General features: G+C 38.7%; 1 protein-coding gene across 1 annotated transcript in view; it reads left to right on the forward strand.

The window, feature by feature from the left end:
- LOC123517908 (hepatic leukemia factor-like) overlaps nt 1-20,782 on the forward strand; it is a 32,707-nt gene extending 11,925 nt beyond the window's left edge. The window contains exons 2-6 of the mRNA XM_045278365.1: nt 3,031-3,161; nt 3,805-4,240; nt 7,811-8,067; nt 18,818-18,955; nt 20,204-20,782. Coding sequence (XP_045134300.1) covers nt 3,031-3,161; nt 3,805-4,240; nt 7,811-8,067; nt 18,818-18,955; nt 20,204-20,290 — 1,049 coding nt within the window. The 3' untranslated portion in view covers nt 20,291-20,782. The remainder of the gene's footprint in view (nt 1-3,030; nt 3,162-3,804; nt 4,241-7,810; nt 8,068-18,817; nt 18,956-20,203) is intronic.
- Nucleotides 20,783-21,266: the final 484 nt, after the last annotated feature.

Below are 21,266 nucleotides of genomic sequence, written 5' to 3' on the forward strand. Positions count from 1 at the left end.
TCTAGAATTGCTCCCATTTCACAAACGTTCTCAGAAGGACTTACAGCATCCCCCAAAACAAAGCCTCCCATTTGATAACGCTCGCCGTCCATCAACTCTTCCTGGTGTCCAGTGCAGTAATCACTGTAAGTAGTAGTATCGGTATCGGTGGTATCGGTATCGGTATTGGCCCAATTAGGTGGTATCGGTATCGGTATCGGCCTAAATTTTGGTATCGGTACATCTCTAGTCTCTGAAACTAGCCGTGACGTGACGGGAGAGCAAATTGTTTAATACACGGTGGTTATTAGAGACATTTTGCTATAGTGTGACATAAGTAAGAGCATAACGCCCTCTTGCTTAAAAAAAGGAAAATTAATGATGATAATCTGAGTTATGGTAGTGATGGAATTATTATTTACGTGTGCTGTGATTTTTTGGTCTGAAAAGATCTTGAAAGATTATGAAAATGAAGTCCAAATAGTCAGAAAAGAGAATGATGAGATAAAAGAAAAGTTACTAAAAGTATCTAAAAGGTTAATTATTTTTTTCTTATGAAGTGAAAGCTGCACTTTTTTCTCTTCATTTTTTTCTTTGTTTTTCCTCTTCCATGTTTTCCTTTTTGCTCCCTTGTGCGAATGAATTCCTTATTTTCTCCGTTTCCTTCCCTCCGTGGGGCTCAGGTCATCATTGAAGGCACGTGTGGGTCATAAGGTACTTGGACCTTTGATTTATACCGAGGTCACTTGGTCATCTATTCATTGCAGACAGAGAATTCAGATAATTTCTTAAATTCTGACTAGCCATTTTGTTTAAGACCACTTGAGACCATGACTTGAGGCTCAGATAAGGCAAAATGTGCTAGTGTGATGGTGCCATCACACTGAAGAAACGAGAAGCGAGAGTTAGACAAGCGACACCATCATGGTATTGACTCCCCTGGTTAATGACAAGAACACATTGAAAGCGATTTTCGTGCAAAATATTAGGGTCTCCGACAAGAAAAGGGTGTGAGACGTCACAACCTACGAAATCAACGCTGCCTTCTCTTTCACTACTCCAGAATATCATAAAAAAGTGGAGAATCATTTCCCCTGAAGGAAAAACCAGCCTAATATAATACGGGTACAAAAGGCTGTTGAATAGAAATGGCATCCATACAATATTAAGGTTTGTCATTTTGCATTTTGTTACGGTAATTTTGATGGACGCCTCTGACAAGGAGAATGAGTTTTTTTTCTCTCTCTCTCTCTCTCTCTCTCTCTCTCTCTCTCTCTCTCTCTCTCTCTCTCTCTCTCTCTCTCTCAAGACGAATTATTACAAACGGACAATAGAAACTTGGGAAACGAAAGACCAGTGAAGGTGATAGTCCCACAAGATGACGTTGTGAAGTATTATTTTGAAAGCTCCGTCTTGTAGGAGTTTTAGGCAGGAGAGGATGTAGAAATAGGGATCCGAGAGTTAAACAAAGAAAAAAATGAAAGACTACTGGTTAACAATCGCTTTAGTAGAGAGAGAGAGAGAGAGAGAGAGAGAGAGAGAGAGAGAGAGAGAATCATTATAATCTTGTAAAGCGCTCTTTCTACCACCCCCAACAGTATCCCAATTGTCAGTGGCTTTGTTTTGACATTTTAATTTTTCCCCTATTTATTAATCAAAATACATAGATTCATTACTTTTATACGATAAACTGATTGGTGAAAGAACTACACATCTTGAAATAGTATGAGTTAGCAGATCCTTCAGTAATGGGATCCATCTCTTAACTAAGGTCGTGTGTCCATCAATTGATTTCAGTATCAGTTCTCTTCAGTATTCGGAGGCTTGAGATCAAATGGGCATGTCATATTGTTCAGCATCTTGGGGCCTCGGTGATCAGGAGGCTTCAGTACCGAGTGACCGCTGTTGTTACCTTTATGGAACTAATGATTCAAAACTAAGTAAAAATAACCTTTCTGTTACTCCTGTCGTGAGTCACCACAGGATATCAGCTAAGATTGCAAGAAAGATAAGAAGAAAGAAACCAAAAAATATATATACAAGTGAATGGAAGTATATATAACTAATACGGGAAATAATGTACACACCAGTCAGCGTCACTATTTGTTCCGCTCAGTGCTTGCGGTAACCTCCACAGTCATCCATATTGTCTCGTGTGGAACCTCTCTCTCTCTCTCTCTCTCTCTCTCTCTCTCTCTCTCTCTCAAAAGGATATGGATGTTTCTGGTACAGGAAATACTACTACTACTACTACTACTACTACTACTAATACTAATACTAATACTAGTGTTGATAATACGTGATTTCCCAAATGTTCTAGCTTTCAAACTTCAATGCAACAATAACATTAACAACAGTATTAAATTTAGTCCAACATTTACTACTACTACTACTACTACTACTACTACTACTACTACTACTACTACTACTACTACTACTACTACTACTACAAAGGACAACAGATTAACACCTAAATACCTATATAACATTAAACTCTTCAACAAAGAACTTTTCTCCCGTTCATAACTTTAGAAAAAAAAAGTACATACCTACCGTTTCGGTTTTATCATCTAATATATCTTGCTTCCTGTGAGAGAGAGAGAGAGAGAGAGAGAGAGTGTGAGTTGTTGGGTACACGATAGTAGAGGACGTGACGTCTTATTCAGTAATGCGTCTCTCTCTCTCTCTCTCTCTCTCTCTCTCTCTCTCTCTCTCTCTCTCTCTATTAAAGATTCTTCCTTCACTTAATACATACTCTTTCCTCAGCTCTCACACTTTTTAATGCATTCTAGTTATCTCTACTCCTGAGTGTATTATGAACTTGGTCCCTACACTCATTAATCAGTATATGAGTTGATTTGTATTTTGTTCATCTTAACCTCTTTCACTTCTCATCCTTCCTAGATACTTTTGCTATTTAGGAATGAATCTGTATTGAGTTCATCCTCGCTTCTTACGTTTTCCCCTTATATTTTCAATTAAATGGGAGAAAATGTACTTGATTCCAGTGTTTATGTATGTGTACTAACTTACTGTTTCTTTTTTCTACAGGGAAGAGTGGGGGCACAAAAGATGAAGGGGAGAAAAAGGAGGGGGGCGAATGGGAGCCATACAATGCAGGAGCGGCTTTCCTTGGGCCAACTCTATGGGACAAGACTCTCTCCTATGACTCCGACCTTAAGGTAATTATTGCTTCCTATTACCTTTGAGAATTGTATTGTGTTCTTATTATGATGTCAGTGTGATATCTTCTGTTGGAATTAATGCTGCTGGCATTTATAGTATTGTTACTGCCATGGTCATTGGTACTATTTGACATTTTGACTTCATTATTTTTATTTTTATGAGACTATCATTACACTACTACTACTACTACTACTACTACTTTATGAATTTTTTTTATTGTTATTTTAATGCACTTCTCTTTTCACCCTTTAGTACTCCAGTATTTTCTTAACTGTAGTTAAAGTTCAACAAGTGGTACATTACAAATTCAAAAATGAATTAATGAATAAGTAAAACCAGACTGACCTCTGAGGGTTATAATCAACAGTCTGTAGTGGAATAGATTGCAGGTTTTCAATGTTTAATTATTCAGATTGTAGTTTTCCATGAATTTTGCTTATATCAACTGAGAAAAGAGAAAAATAAGAATAGAAAAGAGCTTGATTGATCATTTCTGTCCTTTAAATATAGTCCTGATGAGAAAATAATGTTTAGAGATGCATGCCTACTATTAGATGTATTATTCATCTTATCCTATATCCTACTGAGTGCCTTTCTTCCTTCGCTAATGCCTCTAACCTTATCTCTCTTTCCCTACAGTTGGAGTACATGGACTTGGACGAATTTTTAAATGAAAATGGAATACCCATAGAGGAGGCCAACAAGGCACTGGGGAGGGGGGCTGGCGGTGGCGGAGATGGCGGTGGTCGTCCTAGTGCTACCAAAGGTGGCAACAATAACAGTGGTGGTGGTGGTGACATGACCAGTCCAGCGGCAAGTATGAGCCCTGAGACGCCATCCCCATCCTCACCAGATGGCACACCCATGGGTCTGGGTGCCATGCCACAGGGCCCACCACAGCCTGGACCACACCCTGCCATGCCACAGTTGACCAACAACTCTGCCACCCCTGCGCCGCAGCCCCCTCACAGTGTGCCGCCCCCCTGCATGTCCCCTGACGATCACTCGTTGGATGACTGTTGTTCACCCGACTCAGGCAGCCCCCACTCACCCGCCCTTCAGGTCCACGAAGGAGGTAACTACAACCACTCTACTGCTTGCTACTGCGTTACTATTGCTATTACTTATACTGTATGTGCGACTACTACAGCTTAGAGGACTGCCATTGTTACCACTACAGCTTAGATGACTGCTGTTATGACTCTGCTATAGCTTAAATGACTGGCATTATGACCTACTGATGCTTCTTCATAGAAAACTATTTTTACTACTGCTTAGATGACCACTCTACTGCTTAGATGACTACTTTACTGCTTAGATGACTAACTACTACTGCCTCCACTTAGACTACTAATAATAGGACCTTACCACCACCACCACCACCACTACCACTACCACTACCACTACTACTACTACTACTACTTATTTTGATTACATACTGCTACTGCCAGAGTGACTATATTTAGATTATTTTTGACCACAACTGCTGCAACTGTTATGACTTGCTAAAGCAATTACTACTACTACTACTACTACTACTACTACTACTACTACTACTACTACTACTACTACTACTACTACTTAGTGGCATAGCTAGTGTTCCCCCCCCCCCCTGGGATGGCCTGTTGTCTTCCAGCTTGCCGCCCTTCCCTGAGGTAATGCACGTTAAACCCTTCATATATATATATATATATATATATATATATATATATATATATATATATATATATATATATATATATATTCAGACCAAATTAGCTGTTTTTTGTTTTATAAAAAATCCTCTATAGGCTATGTGTATCAAGAATATGGGCTTAGGCCTAACTATCAATAACATGCATTGGCCTAAAAACGTAAAGTTTACAACTCTGAGGATTAAAACTCCCAAAAAAGTGATGCCAGGGTAGACCAACACTCCCTCCCCTAGCTATGCCACTACTACTACTACTTCTACTACTACTACTACTACTACTACTACTACTACTACTACTACTACTACTACTACTACTACTACTACTACTACTAACAAAAATTATTATATAATTGCTCCTCTCTCTCTCTCTCTCTCTCTCTCTCTCTCTCTCTCTCTCTCTCTCTCTCTCTCTCTCTCTCTCTCTCTCTCTCTCTCTCTCTCTCTCTCATTCCATTACTGTGTCTATTATATCCCATTATTATTATTGTCTATATTAATTTACATGCCATTGTGCAGTGTGGAGGTATGGTGATAGTATGGTGGTTATGAGAGATGGGGAGAATGTGGAATGAAAATGTTGTATCAAGGATAGTGATGATATGGTGGTGATGGTGAAAATGGTGTTGTGTTAAAGATGGTGATGGTTGGTGCTGCTAATGGTGGAGTTATTGTTTATGGTGAAGGTTTTGGTTGGTCAGTCAGTCAGTGAGGCAGCCAGTCATCCTATAGTTGTCAGTCAGTCAGTCAGTTAGTGAACTTGTTAATCCTACACTAATCAATCAAAGTCATATTGCCAGTCAGTCAGTCAGTTGATGTCTTGGTTATTTGAATAGTCAGTCAGGTAATATATCAGTCATTTTAGTCAGTTATCAGTCATATTCATTTGGTTAGTTAATTAATTGAAGTTTGTTAAGATGATGCCTGTTGATCATGTCAGTTATTGAGCTGATATTAAATTAGTCAGTCAGTCAGTCAGTCAGTTGATGTCATGTTTGTGAAGGAATTGAGTTGGTTGATGTTGTTATTTGGTAGTCAGTCATTTAGTTCATCATTCATTTGGTCAATTGACCAGGTTATTAGCCAATCATGCCATCAGGTAGTTGGCTGATCATTCATGTTATCTGTCCATCAGTCAGTTATTCAATTAATCAGTGAATGAATATTATGTGTGTGTGTGTGTGTGTGTGTGTGTGTGTGTGTGTGTGTGTGTGTGTCGCCCCAGACTTGCAATATCACACAAAATTATGTGATATATAGTATTAGTTACACAGCCTGCCTCAGCCTCTCAATAGTGGGTGTAGTGGTAGTGGTGATGATGAGAAGGAAGAGAAGAAAGATGATAATGATTGTTAATGGTGATGATGAAGGAAAGTAATATTGGTGATTACAGAATGATTACGTAAACCATGAATAATATTACTATGAAGAAATGAGTTTAAGAAACAGTCTTTGGAAACTAAGAAAATATAGTAATAATGATAATAATGATACCAGGAAGTGAATATAAGAAACTGTCTTTGTAAACCACACAGATATTCCTCAACCTGAAAATAATAATGATAATAATAACAATAACAGTAACAATAATAATAATGGCATTAAACAATGAAAACTGCTTACAAACTACATAAAACAATATCTTCTCAAGCAAGATATCAACCAAAACAACCAGAATAATAATGAAAATAATAAATGAGGAAGGAAAGAACCAATTAAATGTAATAAACTAACCCAACTGCCTGAGAAAGAAGAGAACAGTAGGTGAATAAGAAGGATATGATGAAGGCAGGACTAGATTTGGTTGTAGAGGGAGAGGATGGAGGGAGCAGATGATGAAGTATTGAAGGAAGAGGGTACGATTGGAAGACTGAAGGAAAGAAGGGAGGGAGATGGAAAAGAAAACAGTGGAAGAGGAAGGAAGAGAAGCTAATATAAGTGAAGGAAAAAGATTGAAAAGGGAAAAGACAAAGGAAAAATAAAGATAAAAAGAGGAGGGGAAGGGAGAGAGAAAGGAATTTTGGGATGATCTGATTGTAGGAGAGAAGGAAAGAAAAAGGAAGATGGGAATTGAGTAAGAAAGGGAGGAAAGAAAAGACAAAGAGATGGAGAAAGAAAGTTTGAAAGAATATACCAATGAATTTTAGGAAAATCTGATTGCAGGAGGGAGAGGGGGAAATGGAAAAAAGGTGGAAAGTGTAATTTGAGAAGAAGGAGGCATTGAGAAGGTGAAGAAGAAGAGGTCATGTAAGAGGAGGAAAAAGAAGAGGTGGAGGAAAGAATGTGAAGTTTATTAAAGTTTTATATGCAGTTGCATAAGAAGAAAGGAAGGAGGGAAGGAGAGAAAATTAGGTTAAAACTGGAGAGAAGGATGTTGAGAGAGGAAGAGAAGTAGGAGAAAGATATATATAGAGAGTGAGAGATTAATGGAGAAAAATAAAAAACAATACATAAATTGAAGATAAAATTAGAAAGGAAAAGAAACTAATGAAATGAAAAGGAAAACAAATAATAGATAAAGGGAAAGAAATTCATACTATACAAAGCCCAAAAAGAAAAGAAAATATTGTATCATACAGCAGACAACAAGATGAACAGAGAGAGAGAGAGAGAGAGAGAGAGAGAGAGAGAGAGAGAGAGAGAGAGAAATAGTGAATATGGAGAAAAAATTATGAAAACACAAAGAAAAAAGAAAAAGGGAGAAACTATTTCACAGATGGAGAAAGACAGACTAAAAAGAAATATATAAAGAAAAGAAAAACAACATTGGAAGAGAGAGAAGGGAGACTGTTTCAAAGATAGAAAAAGAAAAGCTAAAATAAAAAAAAATATGAAATAGAAACAGAAGACAACAAAGAGATGTGCAGAGAATAGAGAAAAACAAAAAAAAGAGGCATAGAGAAAAAAAATCAAAGAGAGAGAGGCTGAGCAGGGACCTTCTGTGTGTGTTCTCAGATTCAATTCGAGCAAGTCTGGGGCGAGAGAAAGTGCGTGGATGCATAAGGCTCTCCACAAAGGGCAACGCTGCTAAAGAGGAGCAGCAGAAAGGGCTGACCATTGACTTCGAGGTGTCCCCTAACGATTTAGCACTTGCCACAGTACCCGGCCAGGACTTTGACCCCCGAACCCGCATGTTCACCGAGGATGAACTCAAGCCTCAGCCCATGATCAAGAAAAGCCGCAAGCAGGTGAGCCTCTCACCGGACACTCAGGCAGGTGGTGGTGGTAGTGATAGTGGGATAATGGTGGTGGTAGGGGGAAGGGGGGGTGGATGGCATAGGGAAGTACATACAGTGAACCTTCAATATTTTTTTTTTTCTTATTTATTTTTTTATGCAACTGTAAAATGTCAAAATTGCACTGATAATTGGTTTTTAGTATGTCTAGGAAATGCAAAACTGGGTTACTAAAACTATTTAAGTGTTGCATAAATCAGAAATTTTACTTTCTATATCCTCTCACCTCTTCAGAACAATAATTTGTCTTCCAGGAAATGTTGAGCACTAGATGTATTACAAAAAAACAAGTCAAAAGATCGAATAAACCAGAAATTTTGTTTTATATAATTATTCTACTTTATTATGTCACTTTTATATAATTTCACTCTGTCATAAGTCAGGGTGTGCATGTTTTCTGTGTAGTACGGCTGGTTAGTGTTCCTTATTAATCTTTCTAGTATCTTTTGGACAGATCCTTTTAATCTGGTCATTTGAAGTTTCACTGTAGTGTACTGGTGGTGTGGTTTGCTGATGATACAGTAATGCAGTATGCAGGTTTGGATAGGCATCAGTGGTAGTGCAGTAGGGAATGCTTCATACATTAAAGGGGCCAGAAAAAAAGTAATCAAGGAAAAAGGGAAGTGGCAATAATGGTAGTCATAGACTACATACATACACACATACATACATACATACATACATACATACATACATACATATATATATATATATATATATATATATATATATATATATATATATATATATATATATATATATATATATATATATATATACAGCACTAATACCCTGTCATTTTACACACAAACTTACAAACAATTGAAAGAGGTGGTGGGGGAAGGAAAAGCTTTGTAAGAAAGTTGATTTTGAAGATGGCAGTTTTCCTGTACCTTTCTTCCTATTACAACACCTTTTTAAATAATTGTATTTACCTACTGACAAAATTTTGTGGCATATGAAAGACTACATCTGTGAGGGAAGTGGGAGTGTACTGATTGAAGATGAATGTGAGGGTTGGAGACAAAATTTTGTGGTATATGAAAAACTGCATCTGTGAGGGAAGTGGGAGTGTACTGACTGAAGATGAGTGTGAGGGTTGGAGTAGAACTTGTGGCTTGGACTGTTGACAACGAGTGAAAAATTTCAGAGCTGTAAAGATTTGATGAGGAAAGTAAAAGCATGTGCAAAATGTAGTCAAGTGTAGTGTAATATATACAAGTGATGTTTGGTCCAGACAAGGATATGTTATGCATCCATAGTTCCATAGAATTTTCATGGAAAGAGGGAGGTGGGAACTATAGTTAAAGAACAAAAGATTGGTGCATGAATATGAGGGAATGTGGAAAGCAGTCAGTTATTGTTTGTTGACACAGCTCTTGGTGATGGTGATGATGGTGTAAGAGCTGCAGCTACCATTTCAGATAGTGAGAGACTGGAAAAAATGGTCAGGTTGTGATATTTATAGGTATAAATATTGAAGTAGAAGGATACTGGGAGACAGTATTTATATGAGTATGAACTCAATACATACAAAATCATAGCTTTAGTATTAAAGAAATGTTATGCCATAAAATATAAAGACAAAATGAGGTCAGATTGGAGAAAGAATGAAATAGGAAGAGAAATCCCAGACAGCACATTGCTTTGTACTGTATATAATTTAATGAAAATGTTATCATTAAATATTCAGAAAATGAAGATGAGGTACCTCAACTTTGGAAAAAAAAAAATAAATAAAATAACAGAAGCATCTTCTCTGAACTGTGCATGTATAAAGCTATACACATACGATAACATTATAAAAGTCAGGTGGAGAATGAAAAGGAAACCACAATGACAACCATCATCATTAGGTATACTGTATAAGAGAACATCAAACTTAAACTCTATGTTATGGGTGTATGCTGTGCTATGCTGTTCCAGGGGTAGTGATTAGTTCAGGTATAGATTACACCACTGCTACCATTGTTGTTGTCCATGTCACTGTTTTGTGCTGATACTTTTTTTTTTTTTTTTTTTTTTTTTTTTTTTTTTTTTACATTACAAGGGCACTGGCCAAGGGCAAACACAGTGTTGGAAAAAAAAATCCCGCTGGTTGCCAGGCCCTGTTAAAAGAAAAGTAGAAAGAGAAAAAACAGAAAAATCTAAAAGGAGGGTCCAGTTAACGTAAGAGGTGTCTTGACACTCCTCTTTTGAAAGAGTTTAAGTCATAGGCAGGTGGAAATACAGACACAGGTAGAGAGTTCCAGAGTTTACCAGTGTAGGGAATGAAGGAGTGAAGATACTGGTTAACTCTTGCATTAGGAAGATGGACAGAATAGGGATGAGAAGAAGTAGAGAGTCTTGTGCAGCGAGGCCGCAGGAGGGGAAGGCATGCAGTTAGCAAGTTCAGAAGAGCAGACAGCATGAAAACAGCGGTAGAAGACAGATAAAGATGCAACATTGCGGCGGTGACTTAAAGAATCAAGACAGTCAGTTAGAGGAGAAGAGTTGATAAGACGAAAAGCTTTAGATTCCACCTTGTTTAGTAAAGCTGTGTGTGGATCCCCAGACATGAGAGCCATACTCCATACACGGGCGGATAAGGCCCTTGTACAGAGCAAGCAGCTGGGAGGAGAGAAAAATGGACGAAGACGCCATAGGACACCTAACTTCTTGGAAGCTGATTTAGCAAGAGTAGAGATGTGAAATTTCCAGTTTAGATTTTTAGTGAAGGATAGACCGAGTGTGTTTAATGTAGAGGAGAGGGAAGTTGAGTGTTATTGAAGAAGAGAGGATAGTTGTCTGGAAGGTTATGTCGAGTAGATAGTTGTAGAAATTGAGTTTTTGAGGCATTGAACAAAACCAGGTTTTCTCTGCCCCAATCAGAAACAAGTGAAAGATCAGAAGTTAGGCGTCCTATAGCATCTCGCCTTGAGTCATTTAATTGTTGTTGGGTTGGGCGTCTGTTGAACGCTGTTGAATAATGCAGGGTGGTATCATCAGCATAGGAGTGGATAGGGCATTGAGTCAGATTTAGGAGATCATTGATGAATAATAGAAAGAGAGTGGGTGATAGGACAGAACCCTGTGGAACACCACTGTTGATAGTTTTAGGGAAGAACAGTGACCGTCTACTACAGCAGCAATAGAACGATCGGAAAGGAAACTGGAGATGAAGGTACAGAGAGAAGGATAGAATCCGTAGGAGGGTAGTTTAGAAATTAAAGATTTGTGCCAGACTCTATCGAAGGCTTTCGATATGTCAAGGCCGACAGCAAAGGTTTCACCGAAGTCCCTAAAGAGGATGACCAAGATTCAGTTAGGAAAGTAAGAAGATCACCAGTAGATCTGCCTTTACGGAAACCATACTGGCAATCAGAGAGAAGGTTGTGAGCTGATAGATGCCTCATTATCTTCCTATTAAGGATAGACTCAAAGGCTTTAGAAAGGCAGGAAATCAAAGCTATAGGGCGGTAGTTAGAAGGATTGGAGTGGTCACCTTTTTAGGGACAGGTTGAATGTGAGCAAACTTCCAGCAAGAAGGATAAATAGAAGTAGAGACACAGATGAAAGAGTTTGACCAGGCAGTGAGCGAGTTCGGAAGCACAGTTTTGAGAACAACAGGAGGGACTCCATCCGGACCGTAAGCCTTCCGAGAATCAAGGCCAGAGAGGGCCAGGAAAACGTCTTTATAAAGAATTTTAATTTTAGGGATGAAGTAGTCAGAGGGTGGAGGAGTAGGAGGAATATGCCCAGAATCATCCAAAGTTGAGTTGGTAGCAAAGGTTTGAGCGAAGAGTTCAGCTTTAGAAAAGAAGAGACAGCTGTAGAGCCATCTGGATGAAGTAAAGGAGGGAAAGACGAAGAAGTAAAGTTGTTAGAGATATTATTGGCTAGATGCCAGAAATCTCGAGAGGAGTTAGAATTGGAAAGACTTTGACATTTTCTATTGATGAAAGAGTTTTAGTAAGTTGGAGAATAGATTTGGCATGATTACGGGCAGAAATATATAGGGCATGAGTTTCAGCAGTTGGATGGCTACGGAACCGTTTGTGAGCCGCCTCTCTATCATTGACAGCACGAGAACAAGCAGAGTTAAACCAAGGCTTTTTAGCTTTAGGGTTAGAGAAAGTATGAGGAATGTATAGCTCCATGCCAGAGATAATCACCTCTGTTATGCGCTCGGCACAAAGAGAAGGATCTCTGACATGAAAACAATAATCATCCCAAGGAAATCAGAATAGTACTGCCTTAGTTCCTCCCATTTAGCAGAGTTAAAATGCCAGAAGCACCTCCGCTTAGGCGGGTCCTGAGGCTGCACTGGAGTGATAGAACTGGTAACGGAAATTAGATTGTGGTCGGAGGAGCCCAACGGAGAGGAAAGTTTAACAGAGTAAGCAGAAGGGTTGGAGGTTAGGAAAAGATCAAGAATGTTGGGCGTGTCTCCAAGGCGGTCAGGAATACGGGTAGGGAACTTCACTAGCTGCTCTAGGTCATGAAGGATAGCAAAGTTGAAGGTTTGTTCACCAGGTTGGTCAGTGAAAGAAGATGAAAGCCAAAGCTGGTGGTGAACATTGAAATCCCTAAAATGGAGATCTCAGCAAAGGAAAGTGAGATAAGATGTGCTCCACCTTGGAAGTCAAATAGTCAAAGAATTTTACATAGTCAGAGGAATTAGGTGAGAGGTATACAGCACAGATGAATTTAGTTAGAGAGTGACATTGAAGTCTTAGCCAGATGGTAGAAAATTCTGAAGATTCAAGATTGTGGGCACGAGAGCAAGTGGTGTCGTTACGCACGTATGCGCAACATCCAGCTTTGGATTGAAAATGAGGATAGAGCAAGTAGGAGGGAACAGAAAAGGGCTGCTGTCAGTAGTCACAGACAACTGTGTTTCAGTTAGGAAGAGAAGATGAGGTTTAGTAGAGGAGAGGTGGTGTTCCACAGATTGAAAATTAGAACGAAGGCCACGAATGTTGCAGAAATTGATAGTGAAAGTATTAGATGAAGTGTCAAGACACCCAAGGTCGACAGCAGAGGGCAGTCCGACCTGGGGACATTTATGGTCCCCTCCCCAGAGGGGGACTCCGAGGCAGGGCGTGGTGAAGCCATTATTAAATTTTGATTTGAAGAGAGTGTAAAAGTGTAAGGTGTTGTAGTGTAGTGTAGGAAGTAGTAGAAGTTGTCTTTAGAGGGCAGGCTGCAGCTGCTCAATTGTATAAATGAGACCACAAAGGGAACCGGGAAGAGAGGACACGGGGAATCACTCAGTCTGCAGCACTGCCTACATCCCCGTAAGTACCTCTCCTGGAGTATTCCACCGGGCGGCAGGTGACTACTGCCTACTCCGCTTAACGAACGTTCGTTTAACGAATTTCCGGTTTAATGTACTATATAAAGTTAGACCAAAGATCCGCATAACATACAACCACATCTGTTTTAGCAAATTTTTTGGGTTTGAATTTGCTGGGTGAGGGACCGAACGCGGTAGTTTCACTGTGATTGACTGGCTCCTCGCCTCTGTCTCTAGCGCTCCTGGAGCTGGATCCAAGATTCTTTAGCAACGTCAGAGCAACCTCTTGCAGTGAAATGGCATCCATGAACGCTTGGAGGGACGGTGACAAGGTTGCTTTCAGGTTGCTCTGAGGTTGCTGGGAACACCACCTTGAGAGGTGGTGTTACTGTCTTATACACTTAACCCTCAGCTATCGCGCCCAATTGGGGCCGAAATAGCCGCACCATAGCTGAAAACGTGATAGCCGAATTGATCTTGGCGGGAAGGCAGTTTTGGCCAATGAGTGCTTAGATATTCCATGACGTCATGGCGGGGCATGTGATAGCTGGCATCTGAGGTCGCAATAATGAAATTTTAGCAGCTTTTCATGGGTGCGCGATAGCAATTAAACGCGATAGCCGAAGTCGCGATAGCCGAGGGTTGACTGTATATGCATTTATGTTCACAAAACAACATTTCTATTAGCTTTTTACAAACCTTGCCCCAAGAAAGGATTGTTTTGTAATGCATAAAGTGAAATCTTACATGGAATACCAAAAAATAAAGCAGAGATAAGACGAGCCACAGACGAAGCGGGAGACTCGCAGCCACTCGGCAGCTTCTTCTTCTTCTTCTTGTGACCCTTTTGCTTGCGTGTTACTTTCATCATGATGTTTATGTTTTCACTCCTCTCTTGCCTGCTATAATGGATATCATATCTTAGTATTCATATACACTCATGCCACGAAGATAACCTTGACTCCGTGGCACTGAGTGATAGTGAATTACTAATGAAAAGCGCAGTATTTCATTAATAATTCACTGTCACTCAGTGCCACAGTTATCCTCATGGCATGAGCATATATGAATACTAAGATATGATATCCATTATAGCAGGCAATAGAGGAGTGGAAACAAATGTCATGAGGAAAGACAACACGCAGGCTAAAAGGGTCACAAGAAGAAGAAGTGGCCGAGTCGCCGCTAGTCTCCCGCTTCGTCTGAGACTCATCTCATCTCTGCTTTATTTTCTGGTATTCCATGTAAGATTTCACTTTATGCATTACAAAACAATCCTTTCTTGGGGGCGAGGTTTGTAAAAAGCTAATAGAAATGTTGTTTTGTGAACATAAATGCAAGAATGTGAGAGAATTTGTACGTAGCTCCTCTAACTTACAATGACATCATAAAAGTAATGGTAAACCAGTGGCCCAATATGCTGTCAAATGTATATATAATTATTATTATTATTTTTTTTTTTTTTTACCCATGTGGTATGTTGGGAACCAGCCCCCTATTTCCATTATTTCCTATGGGAAAATTACGTCCGCTTAACGAATTTTCGCTACGAACCGCTTTGACACCCCCTATCCTGTTTGTTAAGCAGAGTATTACTGTATATGAGGTCTGTGGGGAAAAAAAAAAAAAAAGGGACTTGCCATACAAACTTTATGACGGTAAATACAGTATAATACATGTTCGTACCCTTCAAAGTACTCCCATACTGCTCTCATTGTTTGTCACTATCGGTATGCTCCTTGGAACCTGTGTTATGGCTATCTCTGTGAATTTTGTAGTATGTTGTCTACACTTTGAAAACGATGCCCTTTCAGGATGACATTCAACTTTGGGATATTAAAGAAATATATAAATAGGCCAAAATCTGGAAGTATGGATGGTAGGGAAGAACACCCTTTCCTTTAGTGTCCCAAATTAGTCAAAAAAGTAGAGATAAGTAACTTAGCCGATTGTTGCAATGCAACACCCAGCTTTTGCTTCCCCACACATGGAACCTCTTCCAACACACATCTTCCATAAAATACCTTTAAACTTGTTCACAGAACTCAAGTTAACAGTCTAACCTTGTGGCATGAATTTATGGAAGACCACTTCACAGTGATAAAAAGAAACAGTCAACATAGATGTTTGACTGACTTGTGCATGATTTTTGGTTTGGGTAACATTTGCCCAAGCCATTGACACAACTGTGCCTTTGCTTGAATACCATAGCCATAAACTGAAGTGTAGTCTTCTGTGCTGATGGTTTTTCTGAAGTTTTAATCAGCACTGGTACATTCTAGCAGTTCTTGGCTGATGTTGACACATTTCCTTTTCTGGTTGTTGGTCAACAGAGTGGTACAAAAAATTTAGACATGATGCATGTCTAGTTTTCAATAAAAATTTCATGACATATCTTAGGGCTAATGCCAATGTCCTGAACAATTTTGCACTGTCAAGTGATTATTGGCATGAATCATAGTAAACATCATCTATGTTTTCCTTGTTTGTTTGTTGAAAGTTGTTCTGATCTTGAATTTCCTTTAATCATTGTTCTGCATGTCTGAGTTTTTAATTTAATTAGATTTTATTTATTTTTTTTATTTTATTATTTTTTTTTATGTTATGGCCTATAGCGCCTGTAGGCACACTTTGAAGAGTGTATGGGAAGCACTGTTCAGCTTCTGCCCATTAGTGGCGCAGGCAATTTTATTTATAGTGGTACCCATATTAGGACCCATATCACCACCCAAGCGCATCTTGGGTGTAACCACGTAGAACCTGGGTATCATGGTGACATGTAGGTAACTTTAAACCACTCCACATCTGCCCGATCCCACACTCACCACATTATCCACTATGCCACTGCCTCCTCATAGATCTGCTGAAGCAAAGCCAGTGTTTAAGTAAAAGTATTGCCAATCTTAAAGCAAAACTTCACACATAAGATGGATAATTTTCACTTTGCAGAACAGTGTTACCTTCTTGAGCTCTGAATTGGTGACAAATAAAAGTAGCACATGTTTTGCCACTAGTTGTCAATGGTTTGTGTGTAATGATGAAAGTCCAATTTTTTATTTTTTATTAAAAACACCTCATAAAAGTAGGTATCATTACTTCATACTACACAAGAACACAGGATACTGGTGTTACTGTAGTAGTTCTGCCTTACTATATGTTACTGCTTTCAGTAGAAGTATTTCTGTTACCACCACCACCACCACTTTTACAACTACTACTACTACTACTACTACTACTACTACTACTACTACTACTACTACTACTACTACATCAACTTTAATCTAACATACAATGCTACATCTTCTGTGACTACTTTTCTAGCTTATTCTATACCACATCACATCACATCACATGGAATTACAATACAGGACACCACACCACACCATACTACCTCCAGTACTACTAGTATTATTACATTTTCTTTTTCTACTACCCCAACTACCACTGCCACATGTCTTTAGTATTACAGCTTTAATAGTGGCAGGGACAATTAAGACCAACCACAATCCTCGTGGGGCTTGGTGATAACTTTAGCTAGGTTGGTAATAAGCACCCAATCAGAAGTTCTGTCTCTGGGCACTCACTCTCATGAAGGTCTTCAGTTCAGGTCCTCTGTGTCCGGAAGAATGATGTTATCACGTTTTTATATATATATATATATATATATATATATATATATATATATATATATATATATATATATATATATATATATATATATAATTATGTACTTCTTTATCACTATGTCATGCCCAGCTTTGGAAAGTCATGAGGATAAAACAGTCATAAGGACTAGTTATCAGGGATTGGGTTTTGAAAGAATATTGATTTTATTTATATTTTATGCAGTTTAGGAATTTATATTATATATATATATATATATATATATATATATATATATATATATATATATATATATATATATATATTTATTTACATTTTTATTTGTTTTGTATGTCAGCTCCCTTTATATGAAAGGAATACTACTAGTAGTACTAGTCATATACGCATCACATACACACATGAATTATTACTAATTACTGTAGACTATTTCTAAGAACTTGTATATAAGATTACATATATAAGATAACCAGTTATGAAGACAAAGTTTGAGTAGGTTAAGGATGGTATAGGAACTTTTGAGTGCGAGTTATATAAATAAGAAAACATTTTAAGAGATATTACAATGTTGCAGATAATAGTAAATAGAGAACTAGACTCGCATGATGAAGATTGCCTTACATGTGTAAGGTGTTAGAGTATAAACCATGCTAGATAATGAGAGGTAGGGTGATGCTGGGGTGTAGTCAGTGAGAAGTTGAATATTTAACCTATAGGTAAAAGGATTGAGAAATTAAGTTAGATATAATAAAGCATAACAGAAGATATCCAGCATTGCTCATAGTGTTGAAGAAATAGCAGAATATTGCAGCAGAAGCATTAAAAGTACAAAGATAATGCTATATATTGTAAGGCCTGATAGAAGATCGAGGGGATATCTAGTATAGCCCATGGTATTCTAGAAGTACCACAAGAGTGAAGCAGGTGTTAGGAGTAGTGATAGGGTTTAACACAGATGATTGACATAACCCGGAGTGTTGCAGAGCAGGTTAAGCAACAGGAATTGTCTAGTTTCTGGCTGGAGCGACTATTATATTATTGTAGTTATAAATATATCTGAAGCATGGTAGGTCTAGATGGATGGCAAATGCTCAGTGACAGTGCAAGCATCTGGGTGGTGATTTTGTTGTAGTGGCCTGATAAAAGTGGTAGGATGAGCTACCGGAGCTGTAGAGACAGTGAAAGTACCACTATCATTATATTATAATAGGGATTAGTAATAAGTGGTAGGGATGATCTGGGATGTTGCAGGCTATATAATTTCAAGAAAAATTATTTCATTGTAATCGAGGCTGATGAGTATAGTGTATTGGTAACTTCATTGTAATAGAGGGTGAAAAGTGGTAGTTGTAACCTGAGGTGTAGAGACAGTTTAGTTCCTAGGGAGGTGACTTGATAGATGTTGAGGCTGGTAAGAAGTAGTACAGATAGTTACCATATATGGGGCAACCATAGTGAGAAGTTGGTTAATCTGCTATGCTCACTTTCACAGCAAGTAGGAAAACAAAGATAAGAGCCAACACAAACATTTTATCATTGAAAATATACCAGATAGTATATTTTCCTGAAAACTACTCTTGCTGTGCAGTGCCATTTCCCCGAGTCATAAATCTTCTAGAATGACAATATCCACTGGTAACTGATTAACTGTGAGCAGATCAGAGGTCTCATGATGAAAGGAGAAAGCAAGCACATTGCTAGTGGGTGTAGCAGATTAAACATATATTTTCTTTAAGTATAGGGGTCAGGTGCAGGTTCATACAGGTAAGATGTAGATCTAGCTGGGTGGGGCAGGGGTCAATAACATGCCTGGTCTGGGTATTACAGTTTGTGCCAGCTGAACTCAAAGATGACAAGTACTGGGCACGCCGCCGCAAGAATAACCTGGCAGCCAAACGTTCCCGCGATGCTCGGCGATTGAAGGAAAACCAGATCGCCATGCGCGCCAACTTTCTGGAGAAGGAGGTGAGAGAGAAAGAGAGAGAGTTTTGAGTTTTGTATTAAATCTGGATTGTTGTTCCTCATGGATACTCAAAAGTGTAAAAAATATGAGCTAAAGTTAGTCAATATGTGAGTATTAATATGTAGAAATAAAATAGCTTGCTTCACTCTTATGCAAGAAAGTAATTGATTTTTGTACTAGAAGAGAGAGAGAGAGAGAGATGGCAGGAAACCATGTTTAAGAATTTAAACTGAAGAGATTTTAAGAAAGAAGGGAATATCCAACTTTAAGAGAGGATGATACAGTTAAGTTAGTTGGGTAGACAGGTGGGAGATAGAGCCTGTATCAGTATTACATCTCTCCTAAACAGTCAGCCATGGTAATCATCAAGATTTAGTAAAGTCATGCATCTTGAATGTTTTGTCACAGGCTTTACTCTATAAAACACTATGAGTTCCATAATGTGTGAAGCTCCTGATCAATTTTTCTGTCAAAAGATGAGTTGAGGTTGCATCAAAAAGGAGGAAAGAGTGTCAGATAGAGAAGTAGGTATCCAGGTACAGAATTTGATGTAAAAATATAACAGCCTTACTTGATGTCTTTACCTGCTAAATGTTATGGTTCTTCAAATGCTTGAATACAATACAGAATGGATGACAGAACTTAAGCTGTTGAATCATAAGATAATGGTATGGCAGTTATGTGGTCCATGTATTTAGTACACCAGAGCCACTGACAGAATTTAGGTTGTGGAAGTACAAGTTAGTGCTGAAATAGTTATGTGGAGATAGTTATGTGATAACCATGATAACACATTTATTTATACCAAGAAACTTCATACCCAAGTTGTGGTATCTTACTAGTGTATGTACCTGTGTGCATGTGAATGAACAGTTTGACCAACAAATCATAAAAAATAGGATTATGGATTGACTTGTCAGACTTCCCTCTATACAAAGCCAATACTGATGTTATATTTGGAGTGAAAGATTTTCTTACTGGTCATGTTATTTCAGAAAGTATAACTGAAAATCCTTAGAAATGCTTTAACTTTCCTTGCTGACTAATTTGACATATTTTCTTGAAGTACAAGCAACATCATCAGTGTTGGGTAAGCAGGATGTTTTTGTGAGATCTGGTAGAGAAAATTTTCTGTCATAGTTGTCACAGTAACTGGAAAGCACTGGTACTGTGTATAAAGGGGAGATGTGGATGTATGGAGTGGTGGAAGGGCCTCCCATACATGCAGTTTATGCCTCCGCATTTTATAGAATGATGCGCTGACCTCCGAGCTGCAGAAGGCCCAGTCAGTGGTGGAGGCCCTCAAGAAGAGACTGGCCGTGTATGAGGTGGTCTAGCCTCCACCACTACCACCACCACCAAATCCACTCCACTCCAATCCTCCCCTCCACCAGGGTGAGGCCACCACTGGTGTTCACCCCTATTACACACACACACACACACACACACACACACACACACACACACACACACACACACACACACACACACACACACACACACACACACACACACACACACACACACACACTGGCTCTGCTGAAGGGCAAGAGCTTTCCCTGTCACTGCAACTCCCAATCTTATACATTTATATATATATATATATATATATATATATATATATATATATATATATATATATATATATATATATATATATATATATATATACAAACATCTAAATATTATTATTATTATTAATAGTACCATATTTTATGCTTTGTAAATAAAGATTTTTATGATAAATGCTGAAGAGCCATAAACTGTAGATACAGTGTTAAGTTTACAATGATGATGTTTTAAATAAAGTGTTATTTTCTTGCCTTGAATTGGATGCATGGGTCTCCTTGGCTGGTTGAGGGAGGGAGGACAAGCTGAGCACCAAACAGCACATTTATACCACACTGCTGGACTCACTAGCTAAATTAAGCATATTTTAATTTTGCTGAATTCTGCTATTACACCTTCATTTTGATCTCGTGTGTGTGTGTGTGTTTCACTGTTTGATCTGCTGCAGTCTCTGACAAGACAGCCAGACGTTACCCTACGGAACGAGCTCAGAGCTCATTATTTCCAATCTTCAGATAGGCCTGAGACCAGGCACACACCACACACCGGGACAACAAGGTCACAACTTCTCGATTTATATCCCGTACCTACTCACTGCTAGGTGAACAGGGGCTACACGTGAAAGGAGACACACCCAAATATCTCCACCCGGCCGGGGAATCGAACCCCGGTCCTCTGGCTTGTGAAGCTAGCGCTCTAACCACTGAGCTACCGGGCATGTAAGTGTGTGTGTGTGTGTGTGTG

This window comes from Portunus trituberculatus, chromosome 43 (genome assembly GCF_017591435.1).
Source record: "Portunus trituberculatus isolate SZX2019 chromosome 43, ASM1759143v1, whole genome shotgun sequence".
Taxonomy (NCBI): Eukaryota; Metazoa; Arthropoda; class Malacostraca; order Decapoda; family Portunidae; genus Portunus; species Portunus trituberculatus.